The 23,689-nt window shown below is 35.8% G+C and overlaps 1 protein-coding gene across 3 annotated transcripts in view; it reads left to right on the forward strand.

Annotated features, from left to right (window-relative positions):
* LOC111051989 (hemicentin-1) overlaps window positions 1-23,689 on the forward strand; it is a 731,812-nt gene that overhangs the window by 449,062 nt on the left and 259,061 nt on the right. For all 3 annotated transcript variants that reach the window (XM_039427471.1, XM_039427469.1, XM_039427470.1), the window contains exon 2: window positions 1,970-2,105. In XM_039427471.1, the coding sequence (XP_039283405.1) occupies window positions 1,970-2,105 (136 nt within the window). The remainder of the gene's footprint in view (window positions 1-1,969; window positions 2,106-23,689) is intronic.

The raw sequence follows: 23,689 nt of genomic DNA on the forward strand, positions 1-23,689 counted from the left end.
ACCGCCCGACGCCCCTCGCCCCTCGCCCGACGCCACAATGCATTGTGGCTCCATTTCAAAGCCGTAAAGTGGATGCATAATTTATGGCCGACTGTGAATTGGTGATGCACCAGGGACCGGCGACTCTAAAATTCAACACTCCATTATCTGCTTATGAACGCGTATTAAAGCGAAATAATCTCGACTAAAAACATACAACATCCGTTCCAGTATACGGGTGCTGAATAATCGGAAGCCGGCCCCACAGCGATGCTGAAATTATGTTGACCAGGGTATTCCACCACAAATCTCTGATTGAAAACCAAAAATTAAATAATTCAACAAACAATCACACAGGAAATTAGTTCGATTTCTCAGATTATGTTAATTAAACAAATAATATCTCATGAAATTAATCTGATTCTGTTTTCCCTTTTTAGGATCACGTGTATCCAATGCATCATGCTGAATATTGTTGCTGGTTCTGTAATTTTGCAATAGTGAAGAACAATAGAAAAAATAAGAAGACAGATAAATAATAGAGAGGAAGAGAATTGACTGGGATACCGATAAGATAATAGTTTAGAGTATTGAATAGTAACTTGGATTTCATGATGTAGAATAATAAAGTGATTGAAGCGGAGGATTGGAAATAGCGAGAAAAGAGGGTCAGATAGATTGAGAAAATAGAATTTCAGAGTGTTGAGGTTTAAAAGTGAGAGAAATCTCCTGATGAGAATTATGGAACAAGTGAACTCAGATTAGATTTTAATTGAATCATTTATTTTTTGCTACTTCGAGTTTATTGTTATTCTTATCATGTACATTATATATTATTGATAGAATTTTTATTGTATAGAATTTTTTAATTTGTAGTTCTATGTCGCTCAATCATTATTCAGTATGATTGATAAAAGATACATCACATTAGAAGAAGATATCAGTCTAAGGCCAAACATTTCCAACTCACAGAATAGACCAGCAATAATTTTAAAAGTTCTAAATAATATTTACAATTAGGCCTATAATGTAGTCAATCCATTTATCTATCAATACAAACCAATCATAATATAGTTATGACTGGGCGTGAGCAGCAGGCCTGAATGGTTCTCAGAATTGCCAGAGAACCATAATCCTGTCTTGAATGGATATTACTTGGAGAATGTGATGAGACTCAGTTCTTCTTTTTGGAGCTATGACGCTTTTTAAGTATAGAACAGGAAAGTTTAATATCATTGTACTTGGTACGCGTATTTTGTTTATATCAACGAGCATCCCTTTCAAAAGGGGAATTCACAAATTTTGACAACTTATCCTTACGTCTGAGCACAATGACTTCAACATTTTCTGTATTATTATAGTTGATAATGCACAATGAAGACAGACCCATTGACCCATTGACAAGACAAGGTGACACTATTCAGTTACTGAACCGAATCAGAGGCACCTAAGTTTGTCAAGTCTCAAACAAACAAGGTTCGATCCGATTGCAAGAGTTGCTAAGTGAGTTTGGCCGTGTTAAAGCGTCATCTCTCACATATGAGTCTGTTCAGGATACTTGTCTGCGAGTTTCAATGGAAAGGAAAATCTATACTGAAATCTAGTTATTCCGCTGTACTATTTCCAAACTATCATAATATAGATAGAGTGGAAGATTAAAAAATTATCGCAATATACCTTGGGCTACACTGTTATGGCAATTTGATCGTGAAGGAACCAAAAAAATGATTCTTTGTACGAGAAAATGTACAATTGTATTCTCTGTTACATTGCATTGTTTTCTTAACGGGTATTAACGGTTACGCGCCACCTTAGTCCTCCGACACACCCAGAACCTGACAGGAGTGAACAGCGTATTATTAATAAATAATACGAGAAATAATAATAATTAATAATTGTATCAATCAAATAAGTTATCCAACTCTTCATTCAACTGGTACATCCTACAAAGTCAAGCCATAATTAATAAACATGTTGTTATTTTTTTCAGTTTCAACTGACGATGCTGTCTCAGTTCTCGGCTTCACTGCAAAGCTGCCATGTGACATTACGCCACCCGAGAAAGATGACCGACCCACTCTTGTGCTGTGGTTCAAGGAGGGTGATCATGTCAGGCCAATCTATTCGTGAGTTGCATTAATATTTCTGAGAGAAGGAAACAATTTTTTGAGCTGATTCTTCATGATAAATTACCCAAAGAAGCCAAGTAACTAGTACTTAGAAGTATTTCTTATTACCACAGATTAGTTAATTGTACTTTATCTAGTCGCTGGAGCTGACTATGAAAATGCGAACAAATCAAATCATTTTCATTGACCAAAAACAAGGCATTATATACAACTTACAATATCCATCCAAAGTTTCAGATAACAATTACATTTTGAAAGAAACTATAGTGAGCTTTAAAACTAATAGACATTAAGAAAAAGCCCAGTCTCTGGTACAATAAAAGTACTACTTGCTGAATTATATAATATAACTCGCGTGCAAGTAGGAGCACAACTTAAAAAAAAAATGTAATGCTTCATTCAGACAACTTTCACTCCATGATTAGTGCTTTCTTTTTTAATTTATTTGTACCTAAACAGTAAAAAAACTATCAATTGCATCAGGCGATTTAGATAGCAGGCACTTGGAAATTTGCTTTTTAAAAGAATTTGTTCAATAGCAATGGGTAGCTGATTTGGTTCCAAAAACACAAAAGATTCTTGATAACAGGTATTGAAGGATTTTGGGAGTTTCAACATATTGGGCCGTATACATAAAAAAAGGATATGCTTATGCTTGTGAAATCCCAAGGAAATCCTTCTACTTCTATTCATAATAATTTCGAGCAAAACCTTGTACTTTCAGAGCAAAGGCTTATCCTTATACTCGTGGGAAATTAAATGGGTATTCATAAACTAGACCATTTACTTCACATAAAAAGCATATCCTTAAAAAATTATGAGTCTGGTCAAGAGCAAACTTACTTTGGTAGTGAACGGTTGTTTTCGAGATTTTCGGCGCATTGGCAGATGTTGTAGACGTGAGGGACGTCAAGTATTACAAGACCCGCTTACCTTAACTTTTTCGTGAATTTAAAGCATTATACCGCTTTGAAAAAGAAAATGTACAGTAGCTTGCAGACAGCTTCTTAGGAACAAGAGTGATGAAACTCGGGCGATATCCAGTGATTCTGGCATAGACTAAGTAAACGTTGTAATACTGTAGTCTATCAACTGAATCTCGGACTGTGAATGCAGTGATCGACAGCATACTTGCACATAAAGGTATGTCCACTCATGCTGAACCGAACGTCTAACAGCGCAGCAAACTGCGCAATCCGAAGTATCCGGAGTATGGAATTCGGTGGATTCCATACTCTTATTTATTTCAGTGGTTTCTCCAATATATTTGAAATCACAAAGCCACGTACATGATTGAAAAATAGAACATCTAACCCCTGGCTAACCCCGGTGCAACGTTGGTCTAGCGCAACTTTGGTCTCGTCTAAAAAATCGGTTTGCTGAGATAGAGTTTAGCCGTCGGTCATCTCTTGGTCGAGAGCAACTTTGATCTGCGGGTTTAGCCAGACCGACGCTCAAGTTTAGCCAGACTGAGGCACAACTGGAGGAATCCACGGGGAATTATTGTCGCAATGTTGGCAACAGCCATCTCGAATGCTACTTTGGCTCTCACACACTGTCTTTGCATATGGCTTTTGCACTCCCTCACACTCACTCACTCTCCCATCATTCGTTTCTTTCTTGTTTTTTCTTCTTCTTTCCTCTCCTCTCTCTCTCTCTCTCTCTCTCTTTAAGATAATTTGTAAAACTGTAATTATTATTGTAACCATGTTACCATAGGCGACAAGCCTAGTAACAATTGAAAAATATCTATCTATCTATCTCTCTCTCTGGAAGAAGAAAAAAAGCAATCAATCTCAATCTCTCTCTCTCTCTCACTCTCTTCTCTCTCTTTCCCCCTCTTACTCCCATTTTCTCTCTTTTTCAGTCTCTTCAGTCTCGATCCTTTCTTGACCATCATCATAATGATCATCTGCGATTAGATAATCTTCTAAACTATTTCAAATGTCGTTATACAGTGAACACATGAACAACTCCTCACCTTTTTGGTGTTCATTTGCAACTCATTTTCATTTATTTCAAAAATTTATTTTTTTACTAGCGTATTGTCCAGCTAGGAATTTAATGTAATATTTTTTATTGCTAAAAAATAATAACTATCGCCACAACACTATGTACAATGCGACATGATGCTGAAGTACTCACATAAATCGCCAGTCTCTCTGTGGACTGGCATCAGCAAAAAATTTGAGAGCAATCAGCACTTCTCTTTAATTTTAAATTCGGACACCGCACTGGCCGAATTGAGGTATTGGTTCGTAATAATCCAAATATTAAAGATAATCCATTATTCACTACATCCACTCACAAAATCACTTCCACAGCAAGGATCACGCAAACGAAGTGTCGCTCATCACGGTCTGGACTCAACTTAATAGTTCAATTATGCAATGCTGACTATTTCTGCATCCCGTGATGATGCAAGCAAACGCAGCTGCCTCCAATTAGCAACTCTCATCCCCACATAGATATCATCATCTCACACTCTCTTACAATTACAACATATTTAATACAGTTCTCCTTCATTACTGATGTAGGTACAGTTCCATATTATGTTCAAACCAATTATATCCATTTAATCAATACTAATTAATCGATACTATCGTAGCCCAGATTCGTAGAAGGTAATCGACCACTGATAGAAATTGAGTCAAAGGAATTGGCTTCCAATTTAATATTTTTTTCAGACATTGTCTTAACCAAAAAATATTTAATATAAGTGTTGAGAGAATGATTATAGAATTATGGGCTACACAGTGAATGGGCTAGTGTGTACTGCCAGAGACAAATAAATAGATAACTTTCAAACAGTATCTTTACTCTATGGAACTGCGTATAGCGAATACTTCAGAAAGATCTTTTTGAAGTAAGTCAGTTTTGTTTTTACCATCTTTCACAATTGAAAGTTCAATATAAAATGTATTGATAATTGTTCATTCAGTTTCATGCATGAATATGAATAGATCATGTATGTAAATCAGTTCATGTGATTGAAACGTAGTTCCCTTAACCAATGCTCCAGCACCTTTTTTTTAGTATGGTACCCACAAAATGTTCCAGTTATGCTATGATTAAAGAGTAGTTTACTCCGGGGACAGGAGGATATACAAATCTCCAGTAATATCTGGGAACATGGATATATCCCTCCCCAAATATATTTTTTTGCACTTGAGTAAAAATCATGAAAATCATAGGTTTGAAGACTATAACTTTGAAACAATTGAATGACTAATAAAATTATATTTCCATTCTATTTGATATATGAACTGAAATATTATAGGCCTATGATTCATTATTTTCTATGAAAAATTGAATAATAATAAGCCCACTGAACATAAAGGAACTTCATTATTAGGATGTAGATTTTCTAGTAGAAATTGCTTGAAATCACACCAAATTGAGGGTACTTTTCTAAAATTTTCCGGGGGAGGCCCCTCGGACCCCCTTCTCGTGAGAGGTAAAGAATTTTCTTGTTGTTTGAAGGTATTTTCATTTTCACTCTCTTATGTTATAATATTTTACAAATCAGTAGAAAAACATTTCAAATATATGACTTTATGGGTAATGAAATTGTTCAGAATTCAAAGACGAACCCCAATTTGACACTGGTTTTTGATAAAATCGAAACAATAGCAAGTTAATAGCTTAATCCCGAACTTAAACCTGCCTCCTAGCAGGTCTAAGTTGGAGTCTAAAATCAGCATTTTTGCTCCCGAGATTATCACATTTTAGCCTGATCCCGATCTCAGCAATCCACCGAGATTATCTTTTAAACCCGAGTTGATCTACGCTTGAACTCAGCAATCCACCGAGATTAATTTTTAGCCTAGACTGGAACTCAGCAAACCGATTTTTAGACCGCAGGTTTTTCCCTGCGATAATTGCCGGTCGGCCAACTTTTGCGCTCGAGCGTGGTTAATCCCGAACTCAGCAAACCGATTTCTGATCTGCGGCGCAAAAACCGGTTTTTAGCCGAGCGCAAGAGATAATCCCGATCTCAGCAATCGCCCCCTAGATTCTTCTCTGTTCAAATTGTTTTAATTCGCTGTGCGGTTCGCTGCAAGGCGCGATGCATGGCGGATTGCGCGGTTTGCTGCGTTGTTCGAGTTCGGTTCGACATGTGTGGAGTGTGGACTGTGCAATCTAGGCTAAAAAAGTCTTTTTACTATTGATATTTTTCTATTTTTTGAAGTTCATTGATTTTTATAATATCAAGCTATCAAAATAAAAAAGGTTTCTCGGAAAACAAATTTTTCGGATCGTTATTTTTTGAGATATGAGCGCCTAAAGCTTAACCTTCTTGGGCAGATCATTTTAAATTCGGTGAGAGATAAATCCATGAAATTTTAAGGATAAATTCTTCATGATATTGTCGTTTTACTCCACAAGGATAACCTTATACTTCTACCTTTTATTCTGAAGGATACCCCTACAGAGACACACTTACTTTGTGCTAACACACAACAGTTGAACAGTTGAACACCCCAATTTAATTTTGCATTTTTTTTTGAAAATTTGAAAAAAACAAGTACTTAGACCATACTTCATCATTTCTTAATCATTTTTGTTCCAAGTGCATACAGAAATCAAAAGTGAAGCACTGCTTATCAATATTTATACTAATTTTAGAAGTACGTTTGTTCCGCCTGAGTGTTGGAGCTCCTAATCCGGTTTGAACGAATGGCTTGATCATTGCCAATGACAACTTCATCAAAAACAAACGTCTCTTCATTTTATTGTTTTGAATCTCAAGTTGTAGAGAATCATAGCATTTATTCCAATCTGATCCATCATCCCATACCACATTTGTAGTGACAATACAAGTAAATTTTTGTAATAGAAGTGTTTGATAAAAGTCCTACGTAAAAGACACTCTGGGGTGTTAGACACCCCAAACGAAGAACAAGATGAGCTGGTGACATTGTAGAATACTATTACTGACTGGAAGTGGTGGAGAGTAGTTGACAATACTACAAATCGAATTTAGACTGGGCATAAATTCCCATCTGTTTGGTATTTTCAGCTGCAGAACAGAAAAAAAATCCCTGGGGTGTGGAACACCCCAGTGTGTCTCTTTAGGGATATCCTTCGTTTCTATGAATACGACCCAATGTTAGTCATTCCTCTAGTTCTGTATACTAAATCACCCTCTCCCATCTGATAACCATCCCATCGAACAGAATGGGCAGGTTATGGTGAAGCTTTCTTTTGGCTTCTATCGATGCCACCAATCAGCTGCCAATGATAGAAACATTGAATTTCATCTTGCTGAAACGTGATCAAGACTTAACCGTTCTCCTCACTCCCATACTTTGCAATGTTGTTTTTATGGAGGTCGATCTCGACCTAAACTGAAAGCGATGTTTAGATTTGACCGTTCTGTTCGTGCTTTACATTCATTCATCTATTGAAAAATTCAATTATAATATTAAATACAATAAATCTTAAATATTATATTAGTTTCCTTCAAAAGTCACAGTAATTTTCAAAGTTCCTGAATCTCCAGTCCGTTCTAGGCTATTTGAAAGACTTTGAGTTTGCTGGTTTTTATCCAATATTGAAATTTATCTTTATAATCATGTCTATAAGGATAAATTCTTATTAAAATATTTCAATATTTTCAAAAGGCTATTTCAACGACCGCAATTGGTAATCATGTGGGAGGAGAAGCTGTGGAAGTCAGAAGAAGGAGAAGTCTCAGTACTAGAATAATTGTTCATTGGCTCAATTCATTGCTCATTCCAATTTAGGTCATTGGAAGCCTCTGATTCAATTTAAGTGATCTTTTTGTGTTCAAAAATGTGGAAATTAGAAGTTTAGCATCTAGTGGTACTTGAAACTCAATAAGAATAGAATATTAAAGATATTCACTTCAATATTGAATAATATTTATTTGTTTCAGTGTTTCACAGAACTCAAAGTCCATGAGCCGACCAATTGACTAAAAATGAACTGAGCTAATCCGAATCGCTTTCAAAAAGAAATACATGAGAGTTCTGCTCATTTTCACTAATTTTATCTCAGATATGTTCGTAAAGCATTACTTCATACTTATACCTTTTCAGAAAAGTTAAATTTATATTGTACAAGATATAACCGGTTATAATCAAAGTGAATTAATTTTATAAATTATATTTTAAGTATATATCAAATGAAGTTTTTTCTGGAAACTCCAATTATCCCAAAATTTCATTAACCGAATAGAGTCCGGTCCCAATTATCTCAGATAATTGTGAATCAGAGATCTACAGTTGTAAGCTATTTTGGGTTGCAATATAATGACAACAATTTAACTCCCACTATTTCCAAATGAACGCTCATTCAATACTAGCTTGTCGTCGATGTAGACTGATAGCTCAGTGATTCTGAAGGGAATCACAACAAACATGCTTGGTGTTGGCTTTGCGACTTTGGACACGATCCCAGGAGACGTCATTATGCATACATTAGGAGGCAGGCGATGTTTGAGTTTGTGTTCAAATAATTGTGAACGTGTCAGAGTGCTTGATCACACATCAGCAATAAATATTGGCAAGTCTCTCAATGATCACAACATGTCATACAACAATGCTCAGCTGAGATTGTCATTGATGTACAATGTTATTACAACTTCAATTTAAAAGTTTTGAATCAAAGTAGGCTATTTGAGCAATGTCATGAGAGAGAATACTGTTTGAAATAAAAAAGGCAATATTACTCGAATTTAATTCTTCTATGAAAATAATCATCTTTGAATGTTAATTTTCCAGAATTCTGCTATGAATTCATCACTGAAAGTAATATGGAATGATTGTTATTGGATACATACTTTTTAAATCATACAGGAGCAGAATATATCCTTAAACAGGAATCATTCTGTAACTCATCGTCGAGAGGATGAAATCTTATTCGACTCGATATATTTATTTGGAGCCGAAATATATTTGGTTCACGAATTACAAAATCTTGCAAACTTCAGCTCCGGGGGGTCTAGCTGGTGTTGGCGGGGGGGGGGGAAGTAAGTGGAGGGATGGAAGGTTTCCAGGCTATTCACCAATAATTTATGTATACTAACACCCTGGAAAAATTCAGCTCGTCTTTTATTATTAGCTGCGCACAAATATATTATTTATTGACTTACAGATGGGAATTACTGTGATATTGCAATTATTCAAATGCTAATGAATTTATTATTATTAAACGAAAATCCAAATTAAATGCTGTAATTCACCACGAAAACTTCTACTACTGCAAATATTGACAACAGGGTAAACAGCTAGATGGAATTTCGATGAGCGCTACTATTCAAAAATTATTTGTCAGTCCGTGACAAGGGAGAGCGCTGCTGTCCAGAGATTGTCAGTATGGTGTAAGAGTAAGCATTCCTGACCGGCAATTGGGAGGTACTGGGTTCGTTTCCCGGGCTGACCCCTTTGATACTATCATTGACTCTAGTCGGATTTTGTTTTCTATCAAGTTTAACGTGGATCAAAGTATTCTCTAGAGCTAGAGTATTTCACAAGTGAAAAATCACCATATGAATGGCAGTATTATATACTGACTTCATAGGCTCTGTGAACTGGTAATAGTGGTTTGTGTGTGTGTGCAACTCTCAATCTAACGCTCAATCAAAATATACAAACCAGCATTCCGATATTACATGCTCTACATGTGCACAAAACATAAGTTGCAGCCTATGGTAGCGACTTTCCACTCAATTATACTGCCGCACCGGTCCAACCCACCAATATGTATGTATTCGAAGTTGAGTGCATGAAGTGTCATTGATCGTGACTACAGTGGTCCCACATGAGTGATCTCGCTATTTTCATTCATTTAGAAAGTTTCATACATGTGTTGTCGATTTTTGGTATGGTAAAGTGATAAAATTAGTTATGCATGACTAAACATACTTCAAGTTTACCTCTGTGCTGAAATTCGTTTCAGTGATACTTTATTCTTGTATCACCTCTGCTCTGTTCCATAACTCATCCGCCATTGCAATAAAATTCGTAACAGCAGATTGAAGATGACATTGGACAGACTCGTGCGTCTACTCGCTAATAAAAAGCATCAGCTAATCTCAATTATTTGACTTTTGCATCATTGAGCATATTTAAAAAATTCTCTAAACTATAAATAATCCAGTTTTATTGTTCCCAAGCCAAAACCTTTCAGAGCCGAAGATCTCCATATACCATTTTAAAAAATAAAAATACTTGAAAAAATAAAAAAATAAAAGAATGATTCTCATTCATTTTTTACATACTTCTATCCTACAATATTGTTATAACTTATGTAAAATATAATGAATTCCCATCCCGATAAACAAGTATTCCTAACTAGCAGGTTACCCGTGCTTCGCAAGGGTGTGTTTCAAAACTTACCAAACTGAAAACTTGACGTAATGAAATCTTAGAGAATTGAAAATAGGCCTATAAGAATCCTCGGTTGATTAAGAATCTATGCAACATTTCAAGTAAATCAGTCCAGTAGTTCAGACGTTTGATGATGCGTCAAACATAATTTTGCTAAACTTTACACGTGTATACGTGTATACGTGTATACGTGTATAAGCCAGTTCTTTTTTCATTATATTATAGAAGATTGATTGATTGATTGATTGATTGATTGATTAGCTGCCTTTATTAAAAACCTAGGAGGGTGAAGTTAGGGCGCAGCCGGCCCTCTCTTACACTTAACCCTCCAATACAATTCTAAGTAAAACTAAAACACTGCACAACAAAGATTATAAGATAAAATAAAACAATTTATAAAATAATAAAATTTCCAAATAGCGAATGAAAGAAAGAAGAAAATAACAAAATTTCTTTCTAATTTGAATCAGTGAAAAGAATACAATAAGGAGAAAGAGAAAACTGAAAAGTGGAAACGGAAGAAACGTCAGTTCAAATTCCATAGATCATTTCGATCTAAACTACTACTAAACTACTTCGAAGTAGAAAAGAAGAAAGAGATGAATAAATTAAAGAAGGAAGAAAGGACACACACATACACAAACACACACACACACACACACACACACACACACACACACACACACACACACACACACACACCAACACTCACGTTAAGATTCAGTGAACATTCCAGCCGAGTCCACCACCTCTGATCCACCGCAAGACAGCCGCACCGAACCGACGATGTCCCTCAACAAGCCTTAGCTCAGCAGGCACGGAATTCCACAAACTACAGGCTGTCACAAGGAACGATTTGTTGTACATAACATTCCTATGTGTTGGGACAGCCAGCAGATGGGATCCATGCCGCGTTCCTCCACGACCAAAGTCACCCAAGTAACGGTACTCTACTGCTAGATACTTAGGGGTTTTAGTTTTCAATATCTTATAGAGGAAGCACAAAGCATGATGTGATCCACTCTCACGCAGCTTCATAAGTTCAAGTCTGTGAAAGTATTCAGTTACATGGTCGTCACGTCTCAGGTTAAAGATAAAGAGAACACAGTGATTATGTGCACGCTGCATCCTCTGCAGAAGTTGAACTGTCATGTCAAGAGTCACAATGTCACAGTAGTTGAAGATCGGGAAGATCAGAGTCTTGACCAACATAACCTTCGTTGAAAAGGGAATGAAGTCTGAGATCCTCTTCAATGTCATAATCCCACGTGGCTGGTCCAGTCAAGAGTCCTTGTCATTGTAAGTCCTAGATTTTTCACGTCAGAACTGTATTGCAATTGTATGTTATTCAATTTTATAAATGGTCCTTTAGTTATGTCAAGTGTGTTTGAAAGTCTTGAATAACCTATGACTATTGATTTTGATTTAGTCTCGTTAATTTTCAGTCCATTATTCTCAGTCCATCGTACCAAACGAATCAAGTCAGCGTTGACTTCATCAACTGTGACGTCGAAGTCATTTTTCTTGCAGTGCCGGTATACTTGCAAGTCGTCGGCATACAGGTGATGTCTGGTCGTGAGTAGAGTGCTTGTCACGTCATTTATGTAGATGCTGAACAGCAGAGGACCCAATACCGAACCCTGAGAAACTCCTCTGTTCACTTCACGCCACCATGAATAGACATCCCCGACTCTCACACACTGACTTCGACCCTGAATATAGGACCTCACCCATGCCACAGTGGAGTTGAAAAAACCTAAGTTTCTGAGTTTATAGAGTAAAGTGGGATGGAAAATGCTATTGAATGCCTTACTAAAATCTATTAGGACTAGAACTGTTAGCTCTCTACCATCCATAGCCCTACGAATGTCGTCAGTGACTCTCAGGAGTGCAGAGGTCGTGCTATGACCACTACGGAACCCCGATTGAAAGTCACCAATCAATCCAGAGCCATGGATAAATGAGCTTAATTGGGAGTGAACGATAATTTCCAGAACCTTGGACAAAACGGACAATAAGCTTATAGGCCTGTAATCAGATGGAGAGAAAGGGTTAGGGATCTTGTTCAAGGGAATCACTATGGATAGCTTCCAGTCATTAGGAAAAACGGACGTTAAAAGTGAGGTATTGATCAAATGGGTGAGAAATAGGAGGATAAAAGGAGGATAATTTTGATGAACTTAAACGGGATACCGTCTGCACCAACAGCATTACTCTTAACTCGATGAACAGCCAAGAAGACCTCCTGCTCCGTGACATTGGAGAAGTAGAAGTCCTCATTGGGATGAAAGTCAGGCAGAGAGTCAAAGTGAGCACGAGTTTGGTGCAAACCTACAGGGATGTCAGTGAAGAAGTCATTGAGATCATCCAGCGAGTGAGCAACAGTCGGTACCTGCCTCTCCTTGCCAGCCCCAATCTCCCTCAGAGCACGCCAAAGAGATGAAGTTGATGATCGCTTTGAGGAGATCAAGTTACGATAGAATGTAGCTTTCGCATTTCTAATTGTTTGCTTGCAAGTGTTCCTCAAACGCTTATAATGATTGAAATCATTGGGGCTTTTTGAAGCTCTTGCAATTTTGCACCAATAATCTCGATCCCTCATTAGCTGATAGATAGATGGAAAATGATAGATAGATGGATTATTTATCAGTATCTTTGAATTAGAATAACTTTTGAAAGGTTTGAGATATCGATGTACGGTTTTCACCATACTTTCACCATATTTTAAAGGGTTTGTGCAAATAAACAAATTTTGAATTTTAAATTTATTTTCTCTTGAAATCCTGTATCGAAATCATGTATCATATGACCAACTTCCAATTTAAGAAATTGAAGTTGGATTCAAAATGGCGGTTCAAAAATGATGGAAGAAATTTGGGAGCGACGGAAAGCCTGTTTTTATTATTTGAATAGGATTCTTAATCATACCTATCTTCTAATTTCCCTTTTAAAAGAAATGTTCAGCTGCTTCCATACAACAACTGGAAGAACGACAAATTGAAAACTTGACAAACTGAGAACTTGATGTTATCAAATCTTGAAGAATCGAAAATAGGCCTATAACCATCCTCGGTTAATTAAGAATCTGAATGCAAAATTTCAAGTTAGTTAAGTAGTTCAGACGTGATGAGGAGTCAAACATAATTTTCCTATTCCGTACGTGTATAAGCCAGTTCTTTCCTTTATTATAGTAAAGATAACTGAAGAAGACATTATACTTTATTATAGTATAGATTATTATGTTGCTTTGATCTGTGATCTGTATGAATGTCCTGTACGGTAACATCTAAATGTGCGACCACACATGCTGAACCGAACCTCGAACCGCGCAGCAAACCGTGCATTCCGCCGAATATCTCGCCTTTCAGCGAACATGAGCATAAATGTTTCATAAAGTTAAAAATCAGCTGTTGAACATTCGCCGTACAGTACTCCGAACCGTTCGCCGTGCCTCTCGCCTGTGTTTTAACTGTTCGTCGTACCATACTCCGAACGCTGAACCTTTCAGCCAATCAGAGTCCTCCTTTACAATTCGCCGTGAAGTTTGCTCTACAATTTTGGCTATCCATCACAAGTGTAAACATGCGAACACGTTCGCGAACATTATACAGAAATATATTGGCCTCTATTTATTTGATTAAATTCATGTTTTGAACAATTCATTGTTACGAATGATCAATTGATTGGACCTGATACATATTTTCTAATCCAAATAAACTAACTCCTGGAAAAATAATGAATGGATAAATACCAATATTAAAATATTGTTGTCCAAGAACTAGTACAACGACAATTAATTCAACTAATTCTGTACTGATAAAATTATGATGTTTTTTCTTTTTTTTTGATTGATAATCAATTTCATCAACTACCCATAAACTAACTGAAATAAATACTCCAATTCCCATGTATAATGTTTAATTGATAGAATTTTATAAATCTACGGTGTAGGTCATATCTAAATTCACAAAGAGTTCGATTGTTGTTGGCGAGAAACATGTTATTCAACGCAGAAATCATTGTTATTTCAATAAAAGATAGGATAAGTTGAATAGTTTCCCTTTCAGGGGGAGTTTTGACAACCCAAAAAACTCATTTTTCATTTGAAGAAATATCGAAAAGGTGCATAGGACCTTATTTTTTTGTTCAGCTAACCAAAATACCCCTCATTGCAATATTAAAATTCTCGACTGACTGTACAGTGAGTCAATCATTCTATCAGGGCTCGAATAATTTTGGAATTGTAATTGAATAAAAATGGAATAGAATAATTTATTTATGTAAAAATCTCAACACCTTTATTCAAAGCCATATTAACTACATGCGTATTCATATTGCCGATACAGCATTGATGAAACTGTAGACGTTTATTTAGCATTTTGTCTCAAAAAACTGTTCTAGCTGATAAAGTTAAATCAATATCATGTTCCTAATAAGAGTGATTCATCATTCAATTATTAGAACGAAGAAAATATTGCAGATACACATTGAATGGATTTCTCAACAATTTCAGATCATGTCTTATTATACTTGTATGGTTGCAACTCAATTTAGAATATTGTACGTGGAATACCAGTCTCACTATCTTTCCATTCCACCAGTACTGATATAATATTATATAGTCATGGTAAACAAATGAGTTGAGAAATTTTGTATATTCCATTGGATGGTATGCTTATTATTTATTGTTCAAATTGATCCTAGCTCCTTATTTTATCTGTCGAAACTTTCATGATATCTCTCCATGAATTACCTATAGCTGAACCACTTACTGTAATGTAATTTGAACAATCGGAGTGATTTTGACACGATTTGAGCGGTCGTTAGAAAGTAATTACCCCCCTCTGCTAGAGCTGCAGTAATATTGTCCCCACATTATTTACTGTCACCTAAATTCTCCTTTCACACTAGCTTTAAAAATGAGATGATTGAGGATACATTATGTGTCCTCTATTACTAGTAGTATGGGGTGTGAAAAGTACTGGATAACTTGCGAGGTGAACATCTTTTAGTGGCAGTGAGATGTATTTAGTGATCAATCTATGCAACAACGCTAGCTGAGTATTTCCGTCTTCTCTGATAACCCTAGTGACAAAAATTATAATTTACCTTCTTCGAGAAGTTCTATAGAGTCAATGGATGGTACCAGATACATTCCAAGTTTGATTTTTATTTTAGATTCAATAAAATACTCTTCTCTGATACAAGAAAAACCAAAACGACTAATCGTTGTTCTGGTGCAAATCCCATATAATCTGTTTGTCAACGGTATAAGATATATAGTTCTGATATTTTGGTGGGATGCATTACTTCTACTCTGTATTTACAATGTTAATAAGACATTTTTCCTCTATTTTCCTTCACTTTTGGTAGAGGGCATCTCATTTAGATGAATGATGTATTATGTACTATCGCACTATCGAATATGATAATTTTTCTTTGCTTGTGCATTCATGGAAAAATAATAACTGAGAGGATCCAATAACTTCATCCACAATCGATAGGCAAACTCACCTACTTGAGTATCAATATAATGTGAAGTCACTTTACTTAATGTAACAACAACCTTTAAACCACATTGCTCGTTCTTGGTGCAACTAGGTACTTTTCCTGCGCTGCTTGGGAGTTTGCAAGATGAAGATCAAACACAATTCTTCGGTCTGTTCAATGTGAGTGTCACTTTAGAGATGAAGCCAATTATTGCCACGTGATTACATAAGATGATATATATATATATATATATATATATATTATATATATATATATATATATATATATATATATTGTGGTGCGTTTTTTGAAGGCTTCACACATGTAGGGTGAATCTTGTACTGAATCAATGGTGTAGAGGCTATAAATTTTGCAATGGCGTGTGTGGACGCTGAGTGTACACCAGACTGATTGACTCACTACAAGATTCAATACAATTGTCGGAATCGCGGGAGGCCTAAACGCTCGCTCACCCTTGATTCTTCTAATGACAGATTGTATAATGATGAAATTTTTATAAGTAGTGTAGCGGACGCTAAACACTGAATACGGATACCTTAAAATTATTACCTGTGAAGAATGAGCATACAAAATCATACAGGTCGAGCAAAAATCCCGATGTAGATAATTTACGGGACTGCGTCTCTAATAAGTTCTGAAGGATTAAAATACGGTATTTGGACCAAATATCGTTCAGAATATACTTCGAGAACAGAGTCTTGTCGGGTTTTAAGCTCTATTGTAGGAATTTATATGATCTCTGGCTGCATCTGCTGTACAATTGATGTGTTCGCTCCTAAGTCGAGGTTGGTAACAGATAAAAGCTGATATATGAGCAGGTAAGGACAAAGAATAAATATCTCGATCTGACCCCACTCACTACATCCACTTAGACCTGTTCCAATATCCAGCTTAATTCAATTATTCCAATGATCGTATTCGATCGGTTCTTGATGATATAGAACGTATCAGACACAATAATTGACAGGCTTAAGAAATAATCGAACTCAGAAAACGAATTAACAAAACTGGAATATATTATAATAAAATATATGATCTCACAGTGCAGATTCAGAATATAATTTACAGATTGAAAGTGGTTTAACATTAACAAAAATGATTAGCAATTTTCTTGTACTTGCATGATACCATGCGTGATTCGACAGAATTTTACAATTGATAAATTGAACAGTTTTGAAAAATGGTGAAAAAATGAATTATAAAATATTTTAAAATGCTCGGGGTCGTGGTTCTGGCAGCGGAGGATAGCTAATCAACTACAAGTTCTTGGAAATTCTACATGAATAAATTCTAGGCTCTTAAATGCTAAAGCACTTGTCGGCGTGGCCAATAATTTAACGAAGAAAAAATTTATATTTCTGAACTGTAATATTTTTTGAAGCGTAGATTGGGGCCCCTTTAAACTTTTAACTCACGTGAAATTCCTTGGTGGTCGTGGTTTTCTTCTTTAGATCAAAAATCGTTTGATCGGCAGCGGGTCCAGGCTTTGGTTTCAGCACGTGGGGAATTTTAATTTAATATTTCCTTCACCAAATTAATTAAGGGATGATTTAACTTTAAACTTTTAAATTTATCGATTGATGAAAATAAATTTACAAATAACAAATAGATTGGCCTAAAATATTGGCTCACAAAGAAAACATATAAAATCGAACAAGAATTTTTTACGAATAGGTCTTGGTAACTATAAAGAGATCTGAACGGTGAGGATTTCAAAAGGGAAGTGCTGTCTTTTTCTCTAAGCTTCTTGGCTAGACCTTTCTTCTGAGAATCTTGATGTAATAATTTGCATGAAAATTTTCCATTGGGAGAACGATTGTGACGTAGACGTGACGTCAGTGGCAGGCAGTAGAATATAATTCCTTTAATTACAATAATAATTCAATTTATGTAATTCTTAAAACTGCTTAATCTTCTAGACATAGTTCCTCTCATACAATGTACATGTGCTAGCGTATATGATAAGGCAGGTTTGTTGTCTGATAGTAGATTAACATGTGTTGCTTTCAAACGATCACCTTTTTGGTGCTATTTTTATGCACTATGATTGGCTTAGGCTTGCCAAAGAGATTTAATTACCATGTGGTTCAGTTGAAGTAATAATTAATAAATTACTATTCTTATACAATTTTTATTATGTCTGAGACTGTTATAATTAATTTCTGCTGTTTTTATCAATAATATACATTTCATGCTATGACCTAGTTAGTTACAATAAGACCTGACATATAATATAATTTCTTGAGTAATAAATAATTTCAACAATAATACGTACATTTTTATTTTTTATTCGGAATTCTTGGTCCTTTATTGATAGTTTTATAATTTTTAGGAATGATATTATACCTTGCATGAAACCGGCATGACATTTGACAATACTTTGAATCAGTCAGCTGTGTTCTGGCTGCTTTAAACATCTGATCGATAGTAAACAAAGTGTAACCTCAATTCAATGAGCAATTCATAAATAATTCGTGCTTTATTTGCAGAATAATTATAATTTTATTGAATAATTTTCTAGAAAATATTCAGTACAGAACGGTACTCTTATCTAATATACAGTTACTGATAAGTAAGCTTTATCGCTCGGTCGCTAACCATTCCTTTAGCAAATTCTTTCATTTTAAAAGGTAATCACAATTTTCTCTCTTCTCATGAGATCTATTTGAAAAATTCATCACACAAAAGCCCCCAGGATATTTTAAATAGGTAATTGGGAGACGAGTCGAAACAATGACTATTTGAAAAATCTGATATTGTGATGAATACACCATTTCATCTCCTTACTTCTACAAAAACTCGACACTTAACACTAAAAACGATATATCGTGCACTTTTGGCTACGAGAAAATAAATAATTGATTGTTCCTTCTATTGGATACAATCGAAATACAATAATTAATGAGGTCTCTTTGGATCCTTCATTAAAACAACTCCACAACTTCCATTCACGGGTGGCTCATGAGCAGACCCATAACTATAACAAATATACGAAATTCATCATATTATCCTCTTAGGATTCAAACAGTATTTGCAACAAATATAGATTTTCATCATTTTTCATGGTTATTACAGGTTTCGACTCTTTGTTCTGGCTTTTACATAAATTGGGTGAGAGTGTGATTTAACTTCGGTGACTTGACAATTGTCTACCGTTTGACTCGAGCAATTCCTTTTTTACGCTTAGTACGTTGTGTACAAACAGGGTTACACTTGAAGTGATTTTTGATTTTTATCAATGCTGGTTACAAATATTATGCTTTCAAGATTATATTTATCAATTTGAATTACAATTCATGATCTTTTGATGCAACGATAATAAATTTCCATATTTGAAGGTAAGAATTTTATTTTCTTTTAAGCTTTTTAGAGATACATTTATATGACATATAACATGCGCATTTCGTGCAATTTAACATAAATATATATTTTTGGTTGCGTTTTTCACTTATAATTTCACATTAAATAATAGGTTACAATAATTAATAACGATATTGCTTTGATTCCATTAAAATTGATTCTATGATCTCGCACACATTGGTTGGTGTGACGAAGAAAATTATCGAACAGGCTTTGGTTCTGAATAGATTTTTCTATCGATTCTGTATTTCGAGGTTAGATTTACACATTTTTTCAAATAAACTTTGTTTATTTTCTTTCCTCCTATTCACTACTAACTTCATCTTATTTCTAATTTACAAATATTTTCCATGGATAATATAATTTTTGTTTCTGTTTTTCAGTTGTGCGGATTGTACCAGGCGATTGTTTCTGTGATGACTGTGACATGAGGCAGATGTCTTGATCAGGTTGGTAAATTTTTAAAGTTGTTTTCAGTTTTATTTTCTTCTGTTATTAGAGTTGATTAATTTCTTCATTTGATGTGAATTAATAATATTTCCTTATTAGCTGAGATGTGGCGAAGTTAGGTTATGTTGTTGATTAGGCAGCAGTAGAAAGATGCTAGTCTGCAAATATAATGACTCGGTGGGTAGGCTGTGACCATGAAAAAATTTGATAATTGACGTAATTCACAACGTAGCTTCCAGTTGATTAAAGTATTATTATTTCCTCAAGCCCACATCTAAATTTGATTTCTGATTTGTTTCAAGTTCCCATTCCAATTTGCAACTATCCGTTTTATCAAACTTTGCTTAAAACGAATGTGCTTGCGGTGTAGATCATTTCTTACATACGTGTTTCCTCTTTGTCTGCCGGTAACATGCAGTTTGATCTTTTTAAACCTGACATGCCGGTGGTGTCTGTGTGTTCTTCTAAATAATATTTTCCTTTTCTGCATGCTGGTGTTCAGCCTATTTGATTTTAACCGAACATGACTGCGGTGGATGTAGGTTTTTCTCAATACTGTCTTCCTTTTTTCTTGCCTGCTGGTGAAAGATTTGATGTAGGATTTCAGCCTAACATGACGGCGGTGTAAATGAACTCTATTACTGCTTCTTCTTTTCCGTTGAACTGCTTTTGTGTTTGGGTGTTGTTTTGATTCATTGGTTTTTAGTTTCAGTTGTGATTTTGATTTGTTGTAGGTTTTCGTTTTACTTCTATTGTTTTGTGAACTATCTTCATGAGTGCTGGGTTTTATCTGTTGCAGGTGTTTGTCCTCGGTGGCTCGGAGATACGTGCGGTCGGCGGTCCGGGCTGCTCTTCTACTCGGCGGGCAACGTCCTTGAACTCCTGATGTCCGACGCTCGGGGGTGCGGGCTGTTCCTCTACCTGATGGATGTCATCCTCAGCTTGGCAGGTGATGTTGTCCGGCTCGTCTTGGCGTTCTGCGCGCGGTGGTGTGGGCTGTCCCTCTATGCCATGGATGACGTCCTCGGCTTGGCAGGTGGTGTCGTCCAGCTTCTTTCGGTGGTCTGCAGGGTGCGGTGCAACTTCAGTCTTGACATTCTCGGTAGGTTGGTCTTCCTTATATGTGTCATGTTCACTTGCTTGTTTTATGACCTCCTCTTCGAGTATGTTTGCTTTCGCATGCATGGGCTCGATCACTGGTCCAATATTGATTCTAATTGTCTGACTTTTCTCCTTGATTTGCCGTCCTAACATCCTGCTTCTTTCCACTGCTTCCTCCAACTGTTGATCCAGTTTCTCAGAACCTTGTTCACTTGTTTTCCTCCACTGTTGGATTTCCTTCTTTAATTCTTCATTTGCTTGTTCGTGTTCTTTGAGTAGTTCTTTACTTGCTTTTCTTAATTCTTCATTTTTTTGTTTATTGTCTTCCTTCAGTTCTTCTCTTGCTTGTTTGTCAGCTTCCCTTGCCTGTCTGATCTCTTCCCTCCACTGTTTATTGTCTTCTTTTAATTCTTCCTTCGTTTGGTCGTATTTTTTACTTAGATTGTTTATTGCTTCGTTTGTTTGTTCGTTCATCTTGGTTATTGCTTTCAGGAGGGTGTCCATATCCATTGCGGGAGTAGGTGCATAGCTAATGGTCATCTGCTGGTTCTTCATCCGGGCAACGGTGCGAGAAATGGGAGTTCCTGTTTCTGGGGAGTCGTCGTCCATATGCTCTCCCGATGTTTCGTCCTCCGGCTCTTGGGCTGCCAACGGATCTTCCACTAGAATGCAGCTCTCCTCGACCTGCGTCGAAGATAAATCATCCAGTACATTGGGATGGAAATCGGCGGATGCGGTGGCAGATGCGGATGGCGGCGAACAATCGGGTGAAACGTCTTCGGTATCCAACAGACTTGGATTGACCTGGTCGTTTCCTGCCATGGTTTGTGGAAAAATAGCGCAACGAAAGTGTGCGGTGAATAAACGTGGAAATGTGGATGTGATATACAAAATAAGTGATAAGAAATCCAATAGAAATTGTTATAGCTTCGTAGTGAGTGAAATACAGAAAAAGTGATTTAACAATGTGCTCAGTGATGAAGTGAATCAAATTAGCAATATTGTTAACATAAAACGAAAATAACATAAAGGATACACAATGGATAATTATGTGATAACGAAGGTACGTCTCTTATAATTTATTACTCTTATTATTATAAATATTTTACTCTTATAATTTCTTGCCGCAATTATATATATGGCTAGTATTCTTCGCAAAATTTTATATAAAAGCTGCAGCGTTCTACTTGAATTATTCCGCAATATATCCGTGATTTAATTTTACTTCCCTCTTTATGCTTTAAAATTTTTTTAAAAAAAATGTAAATAACTTCAATCCTCTTTTCCGTAAATTTTTTATAAATTGTTTCAATATAGACCTAATATTCTTCAAATAATATGACCTTTCTTATGGTATTTCTTATACCTATGACTTATAGTATGACCAATTCTCGAATAACACAATAATGAAATTCTGAGTTCGATTTTTTTCTCTAAAAATTCATCAATCGATAAATTTCTTTTCTGTTCAAAAATTGGGTATGGTACGTCTTGTTATTTTATATAACAGTGAACAGTTAATATTAAATTTGAAGAAATTCACAACCATAAATTTTTTCAAAAATTTTCCCGTTGTCAGCGCTATAGTATACTGAGCAACTAAATAATCTTCACAGTCGATTATCCACCTCTTCAATGCCTATCACTGTTGGGTGCCAAATCATGTAGAGCTTTTCCTGGGGGAGTCACTCTCACCTCCAAGGATAAGTCGATACACATATAAAGAATCAGATGTGGAATGCAAATAGTCCCACACCACTGGCCAAATCATGTAGTGTTGTATCTAAATGCCCCACGTTGGGCGCCAAATCATGTGGTGTATTTTTTGAAGGCTTCACACATGTAGGGTGAATCTTGTACTGAATCAATGGTGTAGAGGCTATAAATTTTGCAATGGCGTGTGTGGACGCTGAGTGTACACCAGACTGATTGACTCACTACAAGATTCAATACAATTGTCGGAATTGCGGGAGGCCTAAACGCTCGCTCACCCTTGATTCTTCTAATGACAGATTGTATAATGATGAAATTTTTATAAGTAGTGTAGCGGACGCTAAACACTGAATACGGATACCTTAAAATTATTACCTGTGAAGAATGAGCATACAAAATCATACAGGTCAAGCAAAAATCCCGATGTAGATAATTTACAGGACTGCGTCTCTAATAAGTTCTGAAGGATTAAAATATGGTATTTGGACCAAATATCGTTCAGAATATACTTCGAGAACAGAGTCTTGTCGGGTTTTAAGCTCTATTGTAGGAATTTATATGATCTCTGGCTGCATCTGCTGTACAATTGATGTGTTCGCTCCTAAGTCGAGGTTGGTAACAGATAAAAGCTGATATATGAGCAGGTAAGGACAAAGAATAAATATCTCGATCTGACCCCACTCACTACATCCACTTAGACCTGTTCCAATATCCAGCTTAATTCAATTATTCCAATGATCGTATTCGATTGGTTCTTGATGATATAGAACGTATCAGACACAATAATTGACAGGCTTAAGAAATAATCGAACTCAGAAAACGAATTAACAAAACTGGAATATATTATAATAAAATATATGATCTCACAGTGCAGATTCAGAATATAATTTACAGATTGAAAGTGGTTTAACATTAACAAAAATGATTAGCAATTTTCTTGTACTTGCATGATACCATGCGTGATTCGACAGAATTTTACAATTGATAAAATTGAACAGTTTTGAAAAAATGGTGAAAAAATGAATTATAAAATATTTTTAAAATGCTCGGGGTCGTGGTTCTGGCAGCGGAGGATAGCTAATCAACTAC

Source organism: Nilaparvata lugens, chromosome 4, assembly GCF_014356525.2.
Source record: "Nilaparvata lugens isolate BPH chromosome 4, ASM1435652v1, whole genome shotgun sequence".
NCBI lineage: Eukaryota > Metazoa > Arthropoda > Insecta > Hemiptera > Delphacidae > Nilaparvata > Nilaparvata lugens.